This window comes from Pseudorasbora parva, chromosome 10, assembly GCF_024679245.1.
Source record: "Pseudorasbora parva isolate DD20220531a chromosome 10, ASM2467924v1, whole genome shotgun sequence".
Taxonomy (NCBI): domain Eukaryota; kingdom Metazoa; phylum Chordata; class Actinopteri; order Cypriniformes; family Gobionidae; genus Pseudorasbora; species Pseudorasbora parva.
Genome location: NC_090181.1, coordinates 31,764,849 through 31,787,849, shown reverse-complemented (window position 1 = coordinate 31,787,849; position 23,001 = coordinate 31,764,849). Strand labels below are relative to the sequence as shown.

Sequence of the window (23,001 nt, the reverse complement as noted above, 5' to 3'; positions counted from 1 at the left end):
GGTTTCAAAGGAAGGGAAGTAATTCATAGGTTGTTTTTAAAAGTTTTCTAACTTCTAACTAAATAATTAACCACAACAAAATTCCATATCTTTTAAAATTGTATTGCTAATACATATGTCATAAATACTTTTGACAATATCTTGCAATTGACAATGATTGAGTCACACACACCGACTTCAACATTCAACATGCAAATCACAACAATAATGGCTGCTCAAGAGTAAATTTAAAGTAAATAAATGATCAAGTACTCTCTTTTTAGTTACTAGAAATCTTGTGGAAGTGAACTATACTGAGCATTTGTCAGTACAACCTACTATTTCTATATCACTTCACTTTGTTGTTATAAGGCAATCGGATTGTATGTTTTTTTAAGTAAGTCTAACTAAATTGATTTTACAGTGTTAAGGTCTATTTTAAAAGAAAGTCTCAAAGCGTAGCATAATTTGTATGTAGAGGTTGGTAAATAATGGTGTATTTCAAATAATTAACATTTTGCCTCATTGTACTGTTTGTGTTTGCATGGCATATTTTTTAGTCTTTTGCACTTTTCACATTCATATTTTTAGGGGAAAAGTAGCTTTTCCACACAGTTTACCACAGGAAAACTGTGGTGGTGTTACTTAACCCCTTAAGTGTCACTGGCCCACCGGTGGGCCCATTTGCCACTGCATGTTTAAAACAATATATCCTATATTTATCCTAATCTAATGTTGACAAACTATATATCATTCGAAAGCTTACGAACTCAAGATTCATTCTGTGCAAACCGATTTGAAATCGGACCTTGCGTTACCATGGAAACGGTGCTCTAAATTATTCTAGCGGGCTCCTCCCCAAGTGGCGTTGTAATGTTTCATATTTATTTAACATATTTATTTAATTTATAATAAAAACCTTTTATAATCTTGACAAAACGCATATCGTCGGAAAGGTCTTAGTCTCACGGTTCTATATCTGCAAACTGTTTTGTGATATTTACACAAAAATATATACATTTGACACAGGAAATTTCATTTAAAAAAATCAATGGAATTTCAATGACACCCGGTGGCTATTTGTGGTACAACGCCTAAACAAAATCTCATGGGAACTAGGGCTGTCGCGGTTAGGAAATTTACCTCGCGGTTATTATGGGTGGCTCAATAGCGCGGTATGCGGTTTTACCGCCGTTTATTTTATTATTTATTATTTTTTTAGAAACCTAATTTATCCTGATTTTATTGCATAAAAAGCTCTGTTGTTGAGTTATTATGTAGCATAAATTGTTGCTTTTTAACTGACAAAGAGACACGTTTTAAAACAGTTTTTTTATTGTTAAATGCAAAACAGCAACAAGAACATGCCTTTTTCCATTTAAAAAAAATAAAAGAAATCAAATAATTTTAACGTATCACATGAAAAGAAGAAAATGCATGTTCCATTTTGAAAAACGAAAGAATTAAAACAACGTGTGAAAACAAAACCATGTGAAAATACAGAGAACAAACGAAAATATTACTCAAGCGTAAACGAAAGTGATTTAGACCTGGATCATGTCTTTGTTTCGCGCTAAGAAAACTAACATATTGACTTTATGCGGTTTCAGGGAGGATCGCATGGGGGTAACGATATTCCCCGCGGCACTGAAAACTCTTTCTGACGGTGTGCTCGTTGCACAAATACACATATATTTGCGCGCGACTTTGGACAGTAGCGGGAATCTATACTGATTATCGCGCCACCAGGACAGTGGATTTGCGTTGGCGTCGATGCACTCCTCATGCAGATAGCGGCTGAGCTCGTTATCTGCTCGCGCTCTCTTTGGTATGGGCGCTGACGCGGAGGTTGTCCGTGACTTCAGTAAGTCTCCAAGAGTCTTTTTCTTTGCTGCAGGTGGCACCTCCACTTGCCCTTCGTCTCCAACCACTGACGCACTTGCAGAGGTCTCTTCGTCCTCCACCATCTCTTCGATGATAGCGGATTTTGTCTCCGTGTCATTGATATAATCGTCCCTATATCGAGGATCTAAAAAACTGGCCTTTGCCAAAAGTTTTTTTAAGGCAGCTGGTTCATACTTCCCCTGTAGAACACTACACATTTTGTGCTTTATGTCCGATGTTAAGGTCGTATCCTCGCTTGATGGTTTAAGCACATCTTCTGTCAGGAGTTTCAGGACGGGTTTGACAGAAGACACTGTAACGTAGCTTTCGCCAGACAGCAGATCCGTAAACTCAGCCGCGGGTTTAAGAGCTGCATTCACGGACTCAAGGACAGCGATGTCCTGCCAGCTTGGATTTAGATGGTGGTGTCTCCGGTCATCCAGAACTCTTCTGATAGCCGGGATTTGCTCCAAAACTCTTTCCACCATTTTCTGTTTGGTGCCCCATCTCGTAGCGCAGTCCTGAACAAAGTTGAATAGAAAGGAACGTTGAATAGCCTAGAAATTAGCCAATGGCAACGATCTACTAGCCTATAATTAGCTTACCAAAATAAATTATATGGCTACATTTTAAATTAGGCTATTTATTCGTTTCAATATATATATTTTACTAAACAAAAAATACATTTAAATTATCCTGACTGCAAAAGAATGCATGTTCTTTAAATGTGCACAGACTGATATGGACGTTAAATTGGAGCAGCAATTAGCCTAATTTATATAGGCTATATCTGACCTTTTAATGTAATTTTCGTTTTTTTATTTTGTAAAACATTTATTTTAAACGAAAAAAAAAAAAAATTAATCCAGCAACAGAAGTAGCCTATTTGACAGTAGGCTATAGATATTGTTTATTTTTTATAATTTAATTCATATAGCCTAATTACATTTGTATTTTTTGCCTGACATAATCAATAAGTTAGCATTTAGATTACATTTTATAACTTACCAGTATGAGGCCATGCTGAGGAATTTGAAGTTCCGCTTGAGCTTTCGCTAGATCTCTTCTCTTCAACCAGCTCTGAGAAAATGTACTGACCAATGTGTGACACAGGCCCATTGCTCGGGCTGTGCGGTCCTTGACGCTTGCCATTGCATTTGTAACTGCCAAATGTAAATTGTGACCAAAGCAGTTCAGCCATGGCCAGTTCAACTTTTTGACTGCTGCAACGATGTTGGCCCCGTTGTCTGTAGTGATACAGGCCAGCTTCTTCTCATCCAGGGACCACTCTTCAAATGCGTGCCGAAGAGCATCGGAAATATTGTCGGATGTGTGGTTTTCGGGCATAAACACCGTTTCGAGGCAGCGTGATTTCAGAGTCCATTCCTTGCTGAGATAATGAACCGTTAGACTCATATAAGGAGTCATATTGACACTTGACCACATATCGGTTGTGGCAGAAAAGTAGTCGACATTCATAAGCTCGCTTTTGATCGATGTCTTTACCGTGCTGTACATTTTCGGCACAGCAGTTTCTGAAAAGTATGTTTTGCCCGGCAACTCGTATTGCTTGTCAAATTGTTGAAGCATTGATTTGAATGCTGGTTTCTCCACCGTGTTGAACGGAACCATCTCCTGAACTAGATATTGCGTAACAGCGGCTGTAAGGCATCTATGCCTGTTACTTTCACGGCTGTATTTTACAGATTTTGCAAAGGCTTCAGCTACTCCTAACTGTCGGCTGGTACCGGCCTCAGCTGTTCTTTTTGAAGTTGCGCCGCGACCTGATGCTTGAGGGGGCAGCTGCGCTTCAACGGCTGGATGACAGTTGGCGAGATGACGCCTCAAATTAGATGTATTGCCGCGTGTCACAGGAACCTTTTTGCTGCAAATTTTGCATATCGGTTCATCTAAATTCGCTGGCTCGCCTTTTGCATTGGGTTGAAAGCCGAAATGTTCCCAAACTAGCGACGTGGAGTTAGGTTTTGGGACGAGAGCGTCTGCCATCGTTTCAGTAGGCCTATTCAAAATAAACGAAACACCGGATACAAACAGTTCGCGGGAAAATGACAGTAGTAGCTAACACTCTTGTATCATTATTAATTTATTTAACATCAAATGTACATGATGAATTGTAAAACAGTTTTGTAAAAAAGGCCAAAAAAAAAAAAAAAACACTGAACACTGCGGTTGCCACGGTTTCTGCGGTTGCTTTCCTTCCTCTGCGGTTGGCTTGTCAATAGCGCGGTTTTACAATATTGCGGTTACCGCGACAGCCCTAATGGGAACTTCAATTTTTGTGATATCAACTTCAAATTTGGAACAAAAATTGATTAGACATATGGCTTTGATTTGATAGTAATTTTAGAGTCCACATTATTTTGTAACATATATATTTTATATTAAATATTAAATATCTAGTACAGTATATTTGATTTACAATACATTTAAACTTCCATAACTTTTTTAAACTTAAATTTTTTGAAGTGATTTCACTTGAGCAATACTCTGCTGACTGTCTTCTTTAAAATGAGACCAAACTTATGTCTATATTCCAAAGCATTCTTGAATTGCAACCATTTAAGTTTGGATAGTGAATTTTCATGTATATTTTCAAAAAGGGGGGTGACACTTAAGGGGTTAATTTTATTTCCCCAAAACCAACAAGCTATGATACACTAAAGTAAAGTATACTCCTTTGAGCGCTGAAAGATGCAACTGCATTTTCAGCTTCAGACATCATTCTAATATTCTGATTTGGTGTTGAAGAAACCTTTCTGTGATTATCAATGTCGAAAACAGTTATGCTGCTTATAATGTTTGTGGAAACCATATACATTTAGTATACTTTGTTTGAAGAATAGGACTTTCCAAAGAATAGCATTTAAACTGTAATTTTGTAACATGTTATGTGTCTTGACGACTGCCACTCATGATCAAGTTATATTATAATGTGTGTCCTTACTGAATAAAGGTGTAATTTTATATATATCATATATAAATATCATGGTATCATCACGAAGATATTGATGTATAGTTGTTTCACCAGCTTATTGCATGCGATAAATGCATATTTTACAGTAATGAAGTGATAAGCTCAACATTCACATATTAAACATTATTCACACATCCATATATTACGGGCTGGATCAGACCCTGTGCACAACAGCTTTTGTGCATTTGTGGACCTAAGGAAGTGAATTAGCCAAATAAACGGATGGGTGTGTTTGCAGAGAAGTTGCTCTGATAGGCACACAATACTGTTTGAGGTTTGCATTCGAATGCTTTTGCGATTGTGTGAAATGAACTTCTGTTGTGATTGTGAATATAAGATGTATTTAGTTCAACGCTGAAGTCCTGCATTACTACATTAGCCTTTCTGTGCACTAGATCAATTTCCATCTTTAGCATGCTGAGCTTGAGAATTGTTGATGTGATCAACAACAGACATATTTTATATGAAGTCAATCATTAAATGGGCTCTCAACAGATTGCTGCATACGCAGTAACTTGTGAACTGCTTGAGATCATAACTGATCGATTTTAAAAAAGTTTTTTACTGTTGTCTGAGGTCAATTAATGACATTTGTGTGGTTTTTTTACATTCGAAAACATCATAACTAATAGGTAATAGGCTATTTTCTACACTGGTTTTTCTATATGCGTTTCCATAGGACATATGGAAAATACACCAAAAATAAATACATTCTTTCTGGAAATATAATCGTGATGTCCCTGACAGCCCACCACTGTTTAATTTAAAATCTTGCACCTTTTAATCATACCTCCTCTTAAAGCTACACTGTGTAACTTTTTTCGTTTATTCTTAGCTAAAATCACTTAGTTCTTTCAAAAATATATGTGCTCATTAATGTATATTTAATTCTTTCAAGTAATAATGCATTCTCGTAATTTTATAATATACCATTGAAAATACATACGTGTTGAGGGTTCGGATGGCGGTCGCCATGTTGCTCCTCCATCTTGAAAGTACATTTGCCAAAGAGGGACATACCCGTAAATTCAAGCTTCGCCTTTCGCGTTTTTACACTCGATGGCACCGTGTCGAATGTGAAGAGGAGGATTGCTTGAGGCTGCTATATGATGATGGAGGATCACTCTTAAGCCCCTTTCACACTGCACGTCGGACCCGCAATATTCCCGGAACATTGCCGGGTCGCCTTCTGTGTGAAAGCAACCACGTCCCGGGATTGATTACCGAATTCGACCCGGGTCGAGGACCTAGTAACATTGCGGAATATTTATTAGAGTTGCCAAGGAAGCGGAAAAGATAATTAAGACGGCAACGCGACAGGCAAATCAACAAGACAAAAGTAAATATTGGAGTGGCCTTTCCAAGATGGAAACGATTTTAAAAAGAACGCCGACGTTGCCTGCTTTCTTCTCGACAGGTAATATTAATTCAGCCTATTTTTGTATATTGGAAGTTTTATTGTTGCTTGGCTAATTATATCATGGTGTGCTGTGCATAACACTAGAACGACGTCTAGGATAGTTTTCCTCGCGTCAATGATGAAAAAGTATTCTTTACCTTGTAACATAAATCCGTGTTCTATGACGGATAACATGAGATTAATATTTTAATTGCATTATAATTTGTTTGCCTTACGCTAGTGGTGTTGTACAATATACAGAATAACGATAGCACTGATAAAAGTTACTTTACTAAGAGCTTGCATTCGTCTGGGAACCTGATAGCTGATGTTAACAATGAACTGGTTAAAAATAACGAAAACGTAAAACTATTATTCATTTTACATAGATTAATTTGATCATAGATCATTTGGTAAATTAAATAACTGCAAATTATAATAGTTTTCAAAAATTACCTCATCACTTGAGTTGAAGCAACACTCACCGAAGAGGTCGAACTGAAAGCCATGACTAAATCGGCCACCGTAGGAGTTGAAACGAAATCGTAATTGAGAGGAGCAGAAACTATTATTCACTGGATGGTCATATACCTTTTCACCACTAGATGGGGGAAAATATCACACAGTGTAGCTTTAACTTAATAAAACAAGCTGTGTTACTATGATGAATGATGAACTGAAAATGTAGATCTGTATTTGCGATGTTCTTTATCTGAATTAAACACAAATGCAATGTTTAGGCATTATTATTATTATATTACTATTATTTTGATTTACAGGTTTAATGCACTGTAAAAATTATTTAGAAAAAAAGTTACCTGGTTGCCTTAATTTTGATTTAATTTTTTGAGATTCGACAACCTTTATTAAAATATTATTAAAAGATTTTGTAAGCATATTGGGTAATTGTGTGTGTTTTATTTCTGATGATGCAGTGAAACATGCCAAATAGTGCTAGTTTCATGATTTATCAAATTTTTTATGTGGTTCAGATACAATAATATTTTGAGTTTCTATTTGTTAAACAAATTTCCTTCATTGTATCAACTCAAAATTAAGGCTATATATATATATATATATATATATATATATTAGTGTTGTCAAAAGTACCGACCGCGATACCAATTCGGTACTGAAATGTTAAAAATATGCCGCTTTGAGCGCTGTTGAGCGGAATCGTAAGCACCTCTGACTGGCCATTGTGCTCACATGCTCATCAAATAGGTCTATGATTGGCTACTTTGATCAGTGCTTCACAAACATGTTGTAAAAATACACCAATGACGCTTTTCACGGAGCGCTTACACAGATAAACACAGAGAGTTTGAATGTAGGTGTCTATCAGCCTACCGGTCCGCTGGTCGACGCCTGCTTGTGCTTTCAAACGCTCCTGCTCCCGCTTTCAAAACACTTTTCAAACACTTCCGTGTTGTTTCAAACCGCTGCCGTGAGTTGATCATTGTAGCCAATCACAGGCACATCCGATGAGCGCGTGAGCACAATGACCAGTCAGAGGTGTTTATGATTACAGCTCAACAGCGCTCGAAGCGTCACATTTTAACATTTCAGTACCGATTTGGTATCGCGGTCGGTACTTTTGACAACACTAATATATATATATATATATAAGTTGTATTTGCATTATAATGTGGCAATTCAATGCACTAAATTGGGTTAGTTTTCACACACATTCAGGTATGCAATTTCAGCAATAAAAATTTTAACAGTTTTTCTAAAAAGAAAACAAATTAGTTGTTCATTTTAGGATACCTGTCTTATTTTCTCTTGTATATTAAGTATTGCTCTTTAATAAAGAAAAAGTACTTATTATCCGATAACTCGATTAATCAATAGAAAAATTGGGAGAATACTTGATTACTAAAATATTCAATCGCTACAGCCCTAATGTAAGCACAAACCGCCTACACGCACGCACACACACACACACACACACACACACACACACACACACAGACACACACGTGCACGTATGCACCCAGATCAAGAAATGAATATTATTTTACTATTTGAGATTCACCAGCCTGCCGACGGGCTTACATATTGGTAGCCCGTCTGGAAAACACATAGTCCCGGGACTACTATTACATATAAAAAAGACGTTTTACTCACATAAGTGTGTTGCACCATTCCTGTCAGATCTAATGTAGAAGAGACAGCATTGTGGTTTAATCTTAATATGTCTGCAAATTCCGCCTGACCTGAGACTTGTTTACAAACGATTCTGCTGTAAAATGAAGCGAACACACGTGTACGATGTCTTCCCCACATGAGCTACAACTTTATTAAAAATAAATGACGTATCAAACATTCCTAATATTAGGATCCAAAGGAAGCTTATGCAGCGGCTGTGTTCTTCCACAATCAGGAATAGCCTAATATCTGCTTCAGAATGTTTATTGCTGCTGGCTAGCGCGTTCCGAACAGCTTTTTGAGTCGGTGGGCGGAGCTACTGAATTTGGAATGTTTATTATTCTGTAGAGGCATGTTTCGCCGCACAATGACGTCCAGATGTGCACACAATCTTTTTGTGGGCCTGGTGTCTATAAAAGCTTTTCTTTGACTAACAAGTAAGTTTTCAGCTCTGAAACTTATAGGATAATCTTATATTACCATGACCTTTTATATGTCAAAAGCTTTAGGGAAAGTTGATCACTTCTTTAAAAATGACAACACCACTACTATTGCACATACAGGGTTAGAGAACTAGCCCTGCCTCCACTCACTCGCACAAGCTTAAAAATACAGTCAGCCAACTTACTGAGGTAAACACTGCACAATGGTGCTTTTTACAACGTCAGACACATAATGGTAATTAATATGATTATCCTTTTGCTTTACTACATTATCAAACAGCTAATAATGTGTTGATGTTACACAAACCATGTTCGTCTTTAACATCTCAGTCTGCTTCAGTATCAGTCATCATCCTTAGAAACGCTTTGAACAACTTCAGTATGTCAGTGGAGGAATGCATATACTTCATCATAACATCGTAATATACATCATATACATAATTCACCCGCTATATTGCTAAATATACTCGATTTTCTCATATCAACAGAAAAATATACTATTCTCTTGAGACTCCGTCCACTGCTTTAGTGCTTACATCGGTAGTTTGTGACGTCATAAACACCAGCAATTTCAAACCGTGTTTTTGAGACTGTCTTTGGTTCACTGCAGTTTTAGAGAGACCATACTCAGCAATGGTGTTGACTTAAAGCTTTTTCTTTAAACTTTGACATGTAAGTTGTCCTGCACCATTTGTACTATGGATATGAACGGTATATCTCTTTGAAAAGAGGTACTTTTCCAAGGGATTTCAATTATGATTTTGCATGTGGATTTGGATGTGGATGATTAAAAAATTCAATAGACTTACATTCTTTTGACTTTCCCCGGAAAGTGGCCATCTAGCAGCCAGTAACCACTCAAAATACCTTAGCAAACACGTAGTATCATTCTGGCAACCACCCACCAACATTCACAATATCAAAAGCTCCAAAATCTTAGCTAGTTCTGGTTTTAAGATGCATTTTTATACATTGTGCATTCAGTGAGATTGACAGTTTGGGAGCGTCAGTGCTGTCAATCTTTCCATGGTGTTCAGTTCATCTTTAAAGAAGAGGGCCATTATCTTTGAGTGATTCTAAAACACCGTCAGGCACTTGTTCTCTCTGCTGTGTTCTATTTTAGATCACAAATATTTCCAACAGCCAGTGTAGCACCATCCGTTGGTCTGTTCTCTCTCATGTACTGTAGTTTCAGCCCAAATTCCCTTCTGTCTGTCTGTTCTCAAAGCTTTTTGATATACACCACAATCTGTAAAATTCATATTGCATTGGCTCACTGCTACACTGTAGTCATTGTCAGTTTGAATTCGGGGTGGGCATTTTGAGGAATATTGTGGTGGAGTACCCTAAAGACCACGACATACTCATAGCGAAGTTCTTTTTTGTTCTACGCTTGGGGTGAAACAAAGTTTGAAATATATGTCCAGTGATTATTCTGTTAGAGAACATCTGACTATCCACACTGCAGCGTTTATATAAATATGTACTGTGCGCTTTACTCTTGATAACAAAAAAAAACGCAACATAATTGAGAAGACAGCAAGCATTTTAATAAAGCATAAGAAAAGCATCTGATCATAGCAACTTGGATGTTTGCAAGAGCTCTGCAATTCGGCATTAAAAAAAATCATGTTTATTTATATAGCACTTTGTACAATACACTGCTTAAAATGAAGCAGATTTATCGAATGAAATTAGAAAAAATGTTTCAGTGTCTCATTTCATCAAAAGTACAACTTCAGCAGCTCTCCAGTGAGTTCTTGTTTTCACTCGCTGACGTCTGACCGCGGCCGAATCAACAGGAGAAATGAACCGGAGAAAGACTTCCACGTGAAGAAAGGCGGAGCCTCCACGCACGGCCATTACATAATCGCCACAGAACAATGGTAGTACACAGGTGTTTACCATCCATAGCAAACTTTTCTGGAAAGGCAAGCTGTTTTGAACTCTAAGCGAAGTTTGTTTTGGCCTGATTTTGTTCGAAATGGCATCACATTAGTTTGTTCTTCGATTTTGCTGTTCTCTATATACATATATGTACTTATAATAGTTATTATAATAACTCTGTAATTATTAATAGGTAGTAACGCTCAACCCTCCCCTAAACCTAACCTTAACCCCTGGAGTTACCTTAAATTAATCATTAAACCTTCTTAGGTAAGTATGTACACTGTGGCCCTATTTTAACAATCTGATCTCATGGTCTGAATCCACTTTTGCTAGTTTAACGACGGAAAAAAATGGTCAGCACGCTAGTCACATGGTCCAAAAGGGTTGTACCAATTCTCTTAATGAGTCATGGGTGTGTTTTGGGCATAATGTGCAATAAACCAATCAAAGTCTCATCTCCCATTCCCTTTAAAAGCCAGTTACATGTGCACCAGCGGATCCGCTATTTCGTGGAATTTGTGAGCGGAAAGAATAAGCAATTCTTAAAAAGTTATTTTTAAGTTTGCTGCTGCACATCCCTGTGTGTGTAATAAGCAGAGGGATTTTACGCATTTTATTAACGCACGCTTTAAATAACAGAAAAATATACTATTTTAGACCAGGTTTTTGTTGGTTAATGGCGCAGTTGTTTTCAGTTTCCTCAAAATAGCAATAACGTGCCAATAATGTGCTTGAATCCTGAAAAAAAATCATCACCGTTTCCAGTAATAATAAGAAATGTTTCTTGAGCAGCAAATCAGCATATCAGAATGATTTTTGAATCATGTGACTGAAAACTAGAGTAATAATGACACAGTCAACTATGCCATCACAGGAATAAATTACATTTGAAAATATATTTAAATAGAAAATGGTTATTCTAAATCTAATTGAATGTTAGTATTTCACAATGATGCATTTTAACTGTTGTTTTGATCAAGTAAATGGAGCCTTGGTGAGTGTATAAGACTTTTTTTAATTTAAAATCTAGTTTCCCCAAATATACTCGGTGGTCGCTACCCCAGGTCTCGGTGTTGTTGGTTCATGTGGGCTCACAGCTCTATAAACAGAATGAAGCAGGCACTTGACTGGGGTTGCTGGACGCTGCGGGAACGTGTCTGTGACTAGGTCTGGCTGCATTAGAATGATGAGTGGAGCTGGACTGTGTGGAGGAGCTTTAAAGCACAAATATTGACTTGTGTTGCTGGGCTGCAGGTTACATTATGCTTCAGCATCAGTAAAGAGACCCGCTTACATCCTGCATGCTGAAAGAGACAAGTAAAAAACTGGACGTATTGTGTGTGTGAAAGAGAGACCAAGCATAAAAGGGGACTTTACACAGAAGTAATGTTTGTCATAATCCTAAAGGTGTATACATACATGCCTGAAATTAGTTTTGTAGTATAATAAAAACAACTTATGCATGTATTTCTTCAAGAAGCTAATGTTTTAATTAAGCCATGCTAAAAGGCTGAAGATGTTGCTGGCTCTGTTACATCAATATTTGAGTCAGATAGTGAAGGAAAAGCAGTAACAAGTGTGCATTTGTATATGGTTGTACAGAGATTCTTCCCTCTTAATCTCCATATGCATCTAACAATATGCAGTCACCAAAATAATATTAAATATTGTCCAGATGATTTTTTAGTAATTTGCTTTAGCACGTTGACCGTATAAAAGCCAGCTATTTTTAAATAACATGCCATAGTGACTTTATAATATCTCACGTAATATTTTTTCTTACACAGTGTAATAGGTCAAGCATGAAATTATGTAGCTGCCTTTAAATGTATGGAATTGGGTCCGTTGCAATGGGATTATTATTAGCACAAAACGCTCTCCCGCTCATAAACGCATCAAAACGCTCATCTTTTCTCAAACAATTTACAAGTTATTGTTTTGTTTTCTTCGTAGAAAATGCGGAGCCTGCTGAACTCAAACACCTCTTCGAGCAGAATTACTCCTACATCTACTATGTGTTCTTTGAAAACTTTGTCACCATCGAGGTTAACTTGAAACAGAAAGGTAAGACCTACAACACTATATTTTCTCTCTCACCCGCTGTTTTTGTTTTGTCTGAGACTTTTTTTTCTTTTCCGTACTGTTTTTGATCGTTGAATGTTTTTCAAGGTTCGATTGCATTGTTTTTCAGCTGGCCCTACTCATTGTGTGCTCTCTGCAGACACACTGTCAGAAGTCACAGTGTTAATGAGCAAGTTTCCATGAAATGGCTTATGCCGAAAATTAGCCAGCCCTCAGTTAGCCATGTCCGGTCACACGGGCTCATTATAGTACAAAGAGAGCACAGCCAGTGTCTCGGAACACTGCACAGTGGCTCATTGAGTATTCAGAGAGTTGCTCACTGCCTTTTGACCTTAACATTTTCTCTTGTACTACTGCATATACTGCACAGTACATGGTTCAGATTGTAATCCTTGCAACAAGCAGTTGTCAAAGCAATTGTCTTAAGCAAAAATTACAATATGTAATTTTCCGCTGCTAGAGGTCACTTATTCAAAACAAAGGAGTAGCTTGATGACGCATTTACTTCACAGAACTTTTATTATGCCAAAGATGACCTCTTCCTGTCATGCGTATGTGGGGAATGCAGCACTTTTTTTTTTATCATATTAGATACATTTGAGTGTTTTGAAAGTCATGTTATAATGTAGGCCTGTCGCAACTGGTCGATACAATGAACTGCGTTGACACTGATAATTAGTCTACGTCAATATTTTTAATCGACTGGTTGGGTACGATATTAAATTTTAATAGTACTAGTACTTTAAAAATGACAGCACTCTAATAAGAGTAGTATTTATTAATTTGCGTCGATGTGTGACAGCAGGAGTGAGGACATTTGAGAGCTCTGCTTCCACCGTTCACTAAAAACAACAGAAACGCTTGCATTAGAAAATAAAGGACGGACAGGACGTGCTCGCGCTGGTGGACTCTGACCTGAAGGATGCGCTACCGCGTGCACGCCTTTCACTCAGACAGATCACTATTTCAGTTTCACGGATTATTGGGTTTGAATGATCAAAAACATGTATGAATGCATGTCAGGTATGTCTTTAGTGAACGTATACAGAGTTGAGTGAGAAATCATGTGTTACAATTAATTTGGTCCATGCAGCTCTTAAAGGTCCACTGAAATCAAAATTGAAGTTTTTTAGCTTTTAGTATGACTCTGTTAGCCTTAAAGTTATGAATAAATTGATATGTTCCTCAAAACAATGACAACATTTGCATTTAGGAGATGAGCATTCAAAACTTACAGACTCTCACTTCCGTTAAAACTAATTACAGATTTTGATGACATCATCACAGACTTCACCTTCTCATTAAATCTTCTGTCCAATAAAATGCTCTCTAGAATCTAAAGCCCGCCCCCTTCACTGCTGAAGCTGTGGCTGAAATCGGTCAGTTGCACATAGCACACTATATATGTGATAGGAAACGATTCAGTGTAAATATGCTTTCATTTGAGGCAAATTAAGTCTGTTTTCACGTTAGTTTCACTCACCGCGGCAGCGCGAACACACACCAACAGCTCTGGTCTAAATTTATACCACAGACTAGGGATGGCTCCATACCACAATTTTGGATTCGGTACGGTACCACAATCTAATACTAAATTACCGATATTAAATCGATACCACACGGTCTGATATTAGCGCGGGTATATTGCAAGAGAATGAGTACAATTATGCAAGTTTTGAGTTTCTAAAGCGGGAAATTACCACAATCAGTCATTTGAAAGCTTTCTTGTAAATTGCTTCTGGTTTCAAAAGATATCGCACCTACACTAAAGCAATCTGCATAATCCGATTTTAACATTTCAGTTCGTCTCGGGATGGATAACAAAAATTATTTGAACATGCAAATAGTTATAAATAGTTATAATAAAGAGAGGAAACTGGCTGGTCTGGTTACCAAACAGAAAGGCTCTAGTCAAACTGTATATTAAAGAAACGCTATTGGCTATTTCAAAAAAGGGGAGGAGCTTCTAACAACTGGAGCCCTTTCAGAGGAAATTATGTCAACACATTGAATAATGCGGCATGTTTCAAGGCATTTCAGTGGGCCTTTAAAGGTCCGAGCATAATATTCTGTGTGATGTATTGTTAATCAAACAACAAAAGTTAACATGATTGATGTGATTTGTTGCAAACTTCTCTGTAAAGATGTTCACACTGGCATGCATAGTTATTTTCTTCTTCTTATTATATTATTATTTTTAAATAAAGAGGGGGAGATGGTCAAAAAGCAGGGCAGGAACATGCTGGCCAAGTGAGTTTTTAGGGTTTAAAGGTGTCATGAACTGGCTTTTTATTTATTTTTCAGGTCAACTAATGATGTCCAGGCTGTTTTTACATTAAAAAACATCATAATTAATACGTGATAGGCTATTTTGGCTACCTACAACTGGTTTTGATGGTCTCTCCTGGACGCTTGCAATGTCTTCCCCATGTGAGCTAGAACTTCATTAAAAAGGAATTAAGGAGTATCACACATTCCTAATATTAGGATCTGAAGGAAGCTCATGCAGTGACTGTTTTCTTCCACAACAAGGAATAGCGCAATATTTTGCTATCTACCTTTGGCATGTTTATTGCTGCTGGCTAGCGCGAACTGAACAGCTCCACGAGTCGGTGGGCGGGGCTACTGAATTTGGCGTGCTTATTATTCTGTAGAGGCATGTTACATCACCCCTTTAAACTTTTTATTTTATTTTTATGAAACAGTGAATAATATGTTCTGTCATATTATTCAATTACTTTTACTGTTTTTTGCCATGGTATCGATTCAGTATCGGTATTGAGGTATTTTAGTCTGGTATCAATGTCATGATTTTGGTATCGTGACAACACTATTCTATTTTAAAAAGTATTTGCTGATATTCTCTTTTTTTGTTATGTTGGTTTACAAATTTGTACCTTTTAGTTTTACATTTTGTCAAGGGCTTGTTTACATTTATACTTTTTTATAGTACACTACTGAATGCCAAAGTTGTAAATTAAATGATATGTTTTTAAGTAAATTGTTGAAAATTATTGTGATAAATTAGTCAATAGATTAATTGATTAATTAATAAATTAATCGATAGATTAATCAATATAAAAATGGTTAGTGGCAGCCCTGTTATAATGCTGCTCTGTGCGTTCGCTCAGTGGCTACTATAAAACGCTTGTTGCACACTGCAGTAAGCTAGATCGATATTAGGTATGGCAAAACATGGTACTTTGTTACTGGAAAACAAGATTTATTTGATAAGACTAACTGTGTTGAGCTATATAACAATATGTTTATCCAAACAGTTGCTCACCTGTCTAATAAAACATGATATATTAAAGTGTTGTTGGTGTTTCCATGGTTTCTACAAAATAAAAAAATTGAGAAATCGGAACTGGAGGTTAACGTGGACCATGATGTCATTAATGGGTGAAGCACCATTAAAATAACTTATTTCTCTGGATTTAAACATTCTTGGAAACATTTGGGATAATGTAAGTACAAAAGTCAACAAAATACATAAATTGTTGCAGTGGTTTTTGGATATTTTATTGCAAATATCTTAAAGAAGATATCTGTTGACCTTAAAGAAGAAAAAAAACAACATAAGAGTTTGTTAATGTGCCCCCATTACAAATTGCTTGCAGAACCTGATTTCACAAAGTGCAACTTGTTCCTGGATTAACATCTTTGTTGACCCTGGAACAACATTCCAATCAATCAGATTTGATCAAGTTTACAGTTTATGTTAAGTTTAGGCTTCCAACCAGTGTTTGGCGCTTCTACGTCAGTAATTCATAGTGGTTGACCGATATATTGGCTGATATTTGACATTGTTTAATATTTGGCCAATGCGTTTTTCTATTTGACCCGATGTATTGGACGTAGTCAGAGGTCAATCTTACGCCAGAACTAAGTACGGTCGTTACCGGAAGCTAATGATTTATAGTTTAGAAAGTTATAAATATGGATATTAAAAACGCATTGCTTCAGTAGGCCTTTATTAACCCCCTAGATTACTTTTATGATGGATGAATGCACTTATTTGGTGCTTCAATATCTCAAGGTACTGTTTACTCCAGTACCGTTATGGGATCATTTTTGGGTGAACTATCCCTTTAAGTAGACCAAATGATTGGAGAAGTCTGGGATGCATAACCAGAGAAGAGTTTTTTTTTTTTTTTTTTTTTACCAGAAGTTTGAGTCATTACGTAAGGAATAATGTACACCCAGCCGGTTGTTTTCGCAGAATAAACCCCGACAGAGTGTAGGTTTATACCCGACTCTGAAGGGGTTTATTCTGCGATAACAACCGGCTGGGTGTACATTATCCCGCTTATTACACGGCTACTAGTCTCAAATAAATTAGACACAAAATATTATCTTGAGATTCAATATTTTATTAGCTCTTACGCAAAGCTAATGCGAAGAAAAAACGTTCCAAACTGCTTTAAACCTGTATCTATTGCTGAAGATTTGTTTTTACCATGCTAAATGTTGAAAATGAATGCTGAAAGGGTTAGTTCACCCAAAAATGAAATCAAGACAATGATTTACTCACCCTCAAGTCTTTCATCTTTCAGACAAATACAATCAGAGTTATATTTAAAAAGTCCAGGCTAACGTTAATCCAAGCAGTAGTTGTAGCTGTTTTTGAAGTCCATAAAAATGCAGCTGTCCGTCAAATAACGTGCTCCACACGGCTCCGATGGGTTAATAGAGGCCTTCTGATTCGAATCGATGCGTTTGTGTAAGGAAAATATCCATATTTAAAACTTTATAAAGGAAACCCGCCTTGACATCTTTCATTGTAACGCCACAAGGTGGCGCCAGCGTTAAGCATAGAAGTAGTACTGGTCAAGATAACTCGTAGTGCCGGATGAGCGGTGTGTTATCTGGGTATAACATACCGCTGGAATGTGCGATTGACCAATCAGAATCAAGTATTTCACAGAGCTGTGTAATCATTTTGGATAATGAAACGTTTGCGTGGATGAATAATTCACATTAAGATCTATAACATCCATTTAGAAAATAGAATTTCCATTTAATGCTACTTTAAATTATAAAATCTTGAAGAAAAAAAATAGTTGAGTCATTGGTCACTCTCTATCCAGCTTTACATTTCTTAATACTTGTACATCTTTCATTAAAACTGATTAAAAAGATTGCTTCGAGCTGGTCTTGATATGCCACATGTTGAGTGCTGCATGTTTCCATAGCAGATAGGTAATCCTTGTTTGTTGAGCTATTAATATCATCCCTGGGGGTTTCTGTGATCCCTCTGTGACATTCAACATGTTTTATGTTTGTTTTCTTCTTCCTGTAGGTCACAAATCGCAACGAGAGGAGCTTGATTCTATTCTTTTTATATTTGAGGTAAGAAAAGTAGATAATCACTATTTAAACACATTAGCTCAACCTCATCAGATTTGATTTCATTGTGTCAGTTCTCAAATACTCCTCTCTGGTCCAAGATGTTCATTGTTATATGTATGATCCACTAAGTATTTGCTCAGACATTGTCATCAGTAATGAGATCATTGATAGGAGAGTGTTTGGCATGCACCTGACAGATAACCGATGTGTCTCTCAAACAGAGAACAGGTGTTCTTTGCCGCACCCAAAAACGCTTCTTATGAGTCACGCTTCAGGTTTTGCTCACCTGGTATGCCCCTATGGGTTGTTTGTAATGGTGAAGGCTGGAGACACTTTAAATGCACCGTCATGACGAGACAGGCATGATGTCTTTGTGTAGGAGAGCTATTTCAACATTCCAGCCTGCTTTAATGTCGCAAGGAAGCCTAGTAATGCGTGTTTGCTCATCTGTTTTGAAATGTAAATATCATGTGCTGCACTCATATTTTAATCTCTCGTTAATATTGATTGAGATGTTTAAATCCTAATACATATAGGCATGTCTGCAGCCAAATCCCTGTGCTTATCTTGCAGAAAATCCTACAGCTGTTACCAGAGCGAATACAAGGAAGATGGCAGTTCCACAGCATAGGTGAACATTCCTACTCACTCTGATATGCTGATATAGTGCTCAAGAAACAATTCTTATTATCAATGTTATACAAGTCTAAAAGTAGTCTAAAAGATCAGCATTTAAAAAAAGAGAAAAGAAAAGTACATAACATTATAATTGGATTTGCTGTCACTTTTGATCAATTAAATGCACCCTTGCTAATGTAAATTATTTTATTATTAAAGCCACAATATGTAATTTTTCGCCGCTAGAGGTTGCTTAAACAAAGGCGTAGCTTGATGGCGCTTTGATTCCGCTGAACTTTTATAATGCTTCAGATGATTGCTCCACTTTTTACATTCATGCGTAAAAATATGGACGTAGTGTCCGTGACGTCACCCATAGGATTCCGATAAGCCGTTCTGAAGCGTAAAGTATGGGCGAGCTGGGCGTTGCCATCTTGTGAGCGAGTCATCGCGTGTCACTCCCGGATAACAGAAAATGGACAAAAAGGTGGGATGTACGTGGAGTTGAGGTGACGCAATGACTATAAACGGCGGATAAATGGCTATCCACTTGTAACCACGCCCTTAATTATGCAGAACGCTAAGGCTTTATATAACGTAAATGAATGAGTTATAAAAAAAATCGCCCCCTCACAGTTGTCATGAAGATCAAAATTAGACGTACAGGCCAAAACCATAATTTGTACCAGGCTGTAAACATGTTTTTTTCTGCTGTAAAGTTGAGAATTTTAACATGGGGCTCAATGAGATTCTGCTCCCTTCTGGAGCCTGGTTCTAGTGGCCAGTCAAGGAATTACAGTTTACATTACTTCCATATTGGCTTCAAGAGAGATCGCGGGAGGTTGCCGCTTGGGGGTAACGCAGCGCTGTTTCATCATATTAGATGCATTATATGAGTCTGTTGAAAATGATCTTATATTGTGACATGCTATACATTATAATGCTTCTGTGTGTTTACTCAGTGGCTACTATGAGACACTTGTTGCACACTGCACTAAGGTAGATAGATATCATGCATGGTAAAACATGGTGCTTGTGGTAAATCAAGAAAACTACATTTAAACAATAAGATTAACTGTGTTGAGCTATACAACAATTATTAGTTTTCTGTCTTCTGTCTTTCTGTCTTCTCACCCATCTAATAAAACGCATAATATATTAAAGCTTCTTTGGCGTTTCCATGGTTTCTCGGAAATCAAGGTTAACCCAGGTATGATGTCATTGATAGGCGACACATTGACATGGTTCGTGTCCTGGTTAAAATTTAAACATTATTGGAAACATTTGGAATAATGTAAGTACACAAGTCAACAAAAAATATAACTGTTCTAGTGGTTTTTGGATATTATAATCCAAAAATCTTACATATTGTGCCTTTAATAATATTGATTTGTTTAAAATAAAAAAAAGTCTTATTTGTGATTACCATTAGGGATGTCATGTTGAGAATTTTCACACCAGTAAATAAACTTGCGAACAACACCAGTATTACCGATAAGGCAGATTGGGAAATATTTAATATAATTTGCGAGCATCAGGGAGCCATTATCACCAAGATGCGGATATTTAAATCGCTTTTTAATGCACACTCGGTTTTCACTTGTTAATTCGTAAACAAGTGTATTCTGTGTATAGGCATATAATTTGCGGTCATCAGAAAGCAACTATCAATATGCAGGGTAGTAAAATCGGTTTTGAATGCACACTCGCTTTTCCGCACTCTGCGTAGTGAGTGACAGTACTGACCGCATATTTTATAAGGTAAGATATTTGTCAGTGATGCTCAGGGTCTGTTGCACACCAAATCCTCAGCCATCGTCCTGCCAGTCGTCTCTCCTGACTCCTGCTGCTCTGTGCTGTGACTCTACAGCTCGTGCTGTATATTGGGGAGAGCATACGCTTTCAATTTTTAATTGTAGTGTCCGTTGTCTAACTGAACTATACGTTTTTATCTCTATAAAAAAGCAAAACATCAGTGGGGGAAATGTTCAATGAACGGCCGAACACTGTAACACCGGTAACACTGTCTACTGCAGCAAGTTTTAATACCATGGAAGCGGTTGTGATGTTTTGCACCTGGTTTTAGTGGCTTAACATTTTGTATTAGCCGGTGGTCTCTCCTTTTCCTCTGCTTTGAAGTCATTTGGCAGAAGGATACACAGACCACCAAGATAAACACAGAGAATGCCAAGGACCTGGGGCCCAGAAACACCCAGATCTGACCGAGAACTCTGACATTACATTCCTTCAGTATTGATTTAATGAGATAAATAATGCTTAAGCCTTGTTTATACTTTCGCCTGGCTCCGCAACGTAAGCCTCCATTGACTGCGTGTGCTCCTCCCCAAACGGACGAGGCGTTATTACTTAACGCATTCGCCGTTGTGCTATTCTTTGAAATGACAGAGGGCGACTTGGAGTAATTGTTCTATAAACCATCAGGAAAAAGAGTTGAGAAGAAGTGGGCTAATGTACGCAGGTGATGATATTTATTTTAGTACATTTAACCAAAAACCACACTACAAAGGAATTGTGTAAAACTCAGTAAACCTCGGCTTCATATTATTACTTGTGACATGATAACAAAATATACCGGTTTGTATGCAACTAAATTATCGATCTCTTAAATATTTCCTAGTTTCAGTAAACCTTTTAGTGTTGTGATTTGTTTATTTATTTGATTAAACATGGATCTTTATTTAAAAGGGCTTATTTCTGCATTTGTAGGATAATTTTTTTAATATAAGCACCTAATTTGTATGTTCAAACTGGGTGCCGGTGTGATGAGACGTCATGCTCGGCTAGATTCGCCTAGAACTCGTTCATCTTCGGATGTGGAGCTGTGCATGCTTTTACAAAAAAACCACTGCACACCAGCAGGCGAAATGGGGTCTTGCGCACCCAACGTCATTTTTGACGTCATTGCGCTCATGCGGTACGCATCGAGTATAAACAAGGCTTTAGACTGCTTTTAAATGAGGGATAAATACCTTTTCATTTTTTCTCTTTTCCTAATAAACCTAACTTGCATACAAATAAATGAACATCATTGACAACTTATAAGCAGAAACCAGAGCAAACAAGTTTTCTAGAATTATCCAGTTAGCTCAGTAAGCCAGCTCATTTGGAAGTTATGAATTTGTTCCTCAGACTAAACAACTGTGTTGCTTCATAGGTCTTGTTCTCAAGAAACTGCTACACACTGGAAACTCCCTAAAGGTATTAAATGTCAATAAATAGTTTACAATAATCAGAATTCTCAATAATCATTGTATGAGTGGTTATTTTTCTTTCTGTTTTTAAATCTTAAAGAAGAAAGATATTTTTCTATCCCTAATTTTTTTATGACTCATAATATAGCCTCTTTTTTCCGGCTGACATTACCAAGGCTGTGAGGGCAGCTGAAAATTGTAATCGATAATGTGGTTGTATGTGTGGCGTATAGATCCGGAGGGAAGGAGTGCGTCTGTTCCTTCTGTGGATGCAGGCTCTGCAGCACAATGCTCTGAGAGAGCAGCTCTGGATCTTTGCCTGTCTGATCCCAGGATTCCCTGCACCACAGTCCGAGCTGGGCCCTCGAACCCTGGATAATCTGATCAGCCCTCCCCTTAACCTCCAGGAGAGTGAGTGTTTGTTCACTGTCTCTCAGACCTTCTGTCTCATGAAACCTAATAACCATATTCACTGAGCTTTTGTGTAAACCTTTTTATTTTTTATTTTGCCTCTTAAGGTATAATATAATATTATAATATGTATAATGTTAGTCAAGGTTTCTTTCACCAAAATAGTAATAATTTCATTTCCATGACAATTTTCCATCCCCTTTCCAACTTTTAAAATTAAAGGTATTGTATTCAATAATATTTTAATTAGGTTTAAATGTATTTTTTATTTTAATTTATTTAAAATGTTAGTATGTTTGTCTTATTTCTACTTCTATTTAGCTTTAATTTGTTTACTTTATTTTTTTTTTTACATTTTTAGTAGTTTATCTAATATTTATTTTATTTTAGCTCTATTTAAATTAACGAAAATAATTTTGAATAGTTTTAGCTTATAAATAACACTGGCTCATGGTTAAGATGTCTTAGGGTGCTTTCGCACTGGCAGTTTAGTTTTAAATGGGGCACAGTTTGCGTGAAAAATCTGTAATGTGAATGCTGTCATGTGGACCTGGGAATGCACCATGCTACCCATGCAGAGACTAA

General features: G+C 37.0%; 2 protein-coding genes across 9 annotated transcripts in view; one reads left to right on the top strand and one right to left on the bottom strand.

Moving 5' to 3' along the window:
- ralgapa1 (Ral GTPase activating protein catalytic subunit alpha 1) overlaps positions 1–23,001 on the top strand; it is a 117,591-nt gene that overhangs the window by 11,772 nt on the left and 82,818 nt on the right. For all 8 annotated transcript variants that reach the window (XM_067455872.1, XM_067455871.1, XM_067455875.1 and 5 more), the window contains exons 2-6: positions 12,695–12,805; positions 18,126–18,175; positions 18,749–18,806; positions 21,969–22,012; positions 22,239–22,416. In XM_067455872.1, coding sequence (XP_067311973.1) covers positions 12,695–12,805; positions 18,126–18,175; positions 18,749–18,806; positions 21,969–22,012; positions 22,239–22,416 — 441 coding nt within the window. The remainder of the gene's footprint in view (positions 1–12,694; positions 12,806–18,125; positions 18,176–18,748; positions 18,807–21,968; positions 22,013–22,238; positions 22,417–23,001) is intronic.
- On the bottom strand, positions 1,181–3,984 carry LOC137090705 (E3 SUMO-protein ligase ZBED1-like). Its single transcript, XM_067454657.1, has 2 exons — positions 2,872–3,984; positions 1,181–2,384 (listed from the first exon to the last, which is right to left on the bottom strand). Exons 1-2 carry the CDS (start codon positions 3,868–3,870, stop codon positions 1,524–1,526), a joined length of 1,860 nt encoding a protein of 619 aa, XP_067310758.1. The 5' UTR covers positions 3,871–3,984; the 3' UTR covers positions 1,181–1,523.

Coding starts and splice junctions, on each gene's coding strand:
- LOC137090705 (XM_067454657.1), bottom strand. CDS start 3,870: ATGGCAGACGCTCTCGTCCCAAAACCTAACTCCACGTCGCTAGTTTGG. Junction 2,385..2,871: donor CTCAGCATGGCCTCATACTG/GTAAGTTATAAA, acceptor AACTTTGTTCAG/GACTGCGCTACGAGATGGGG.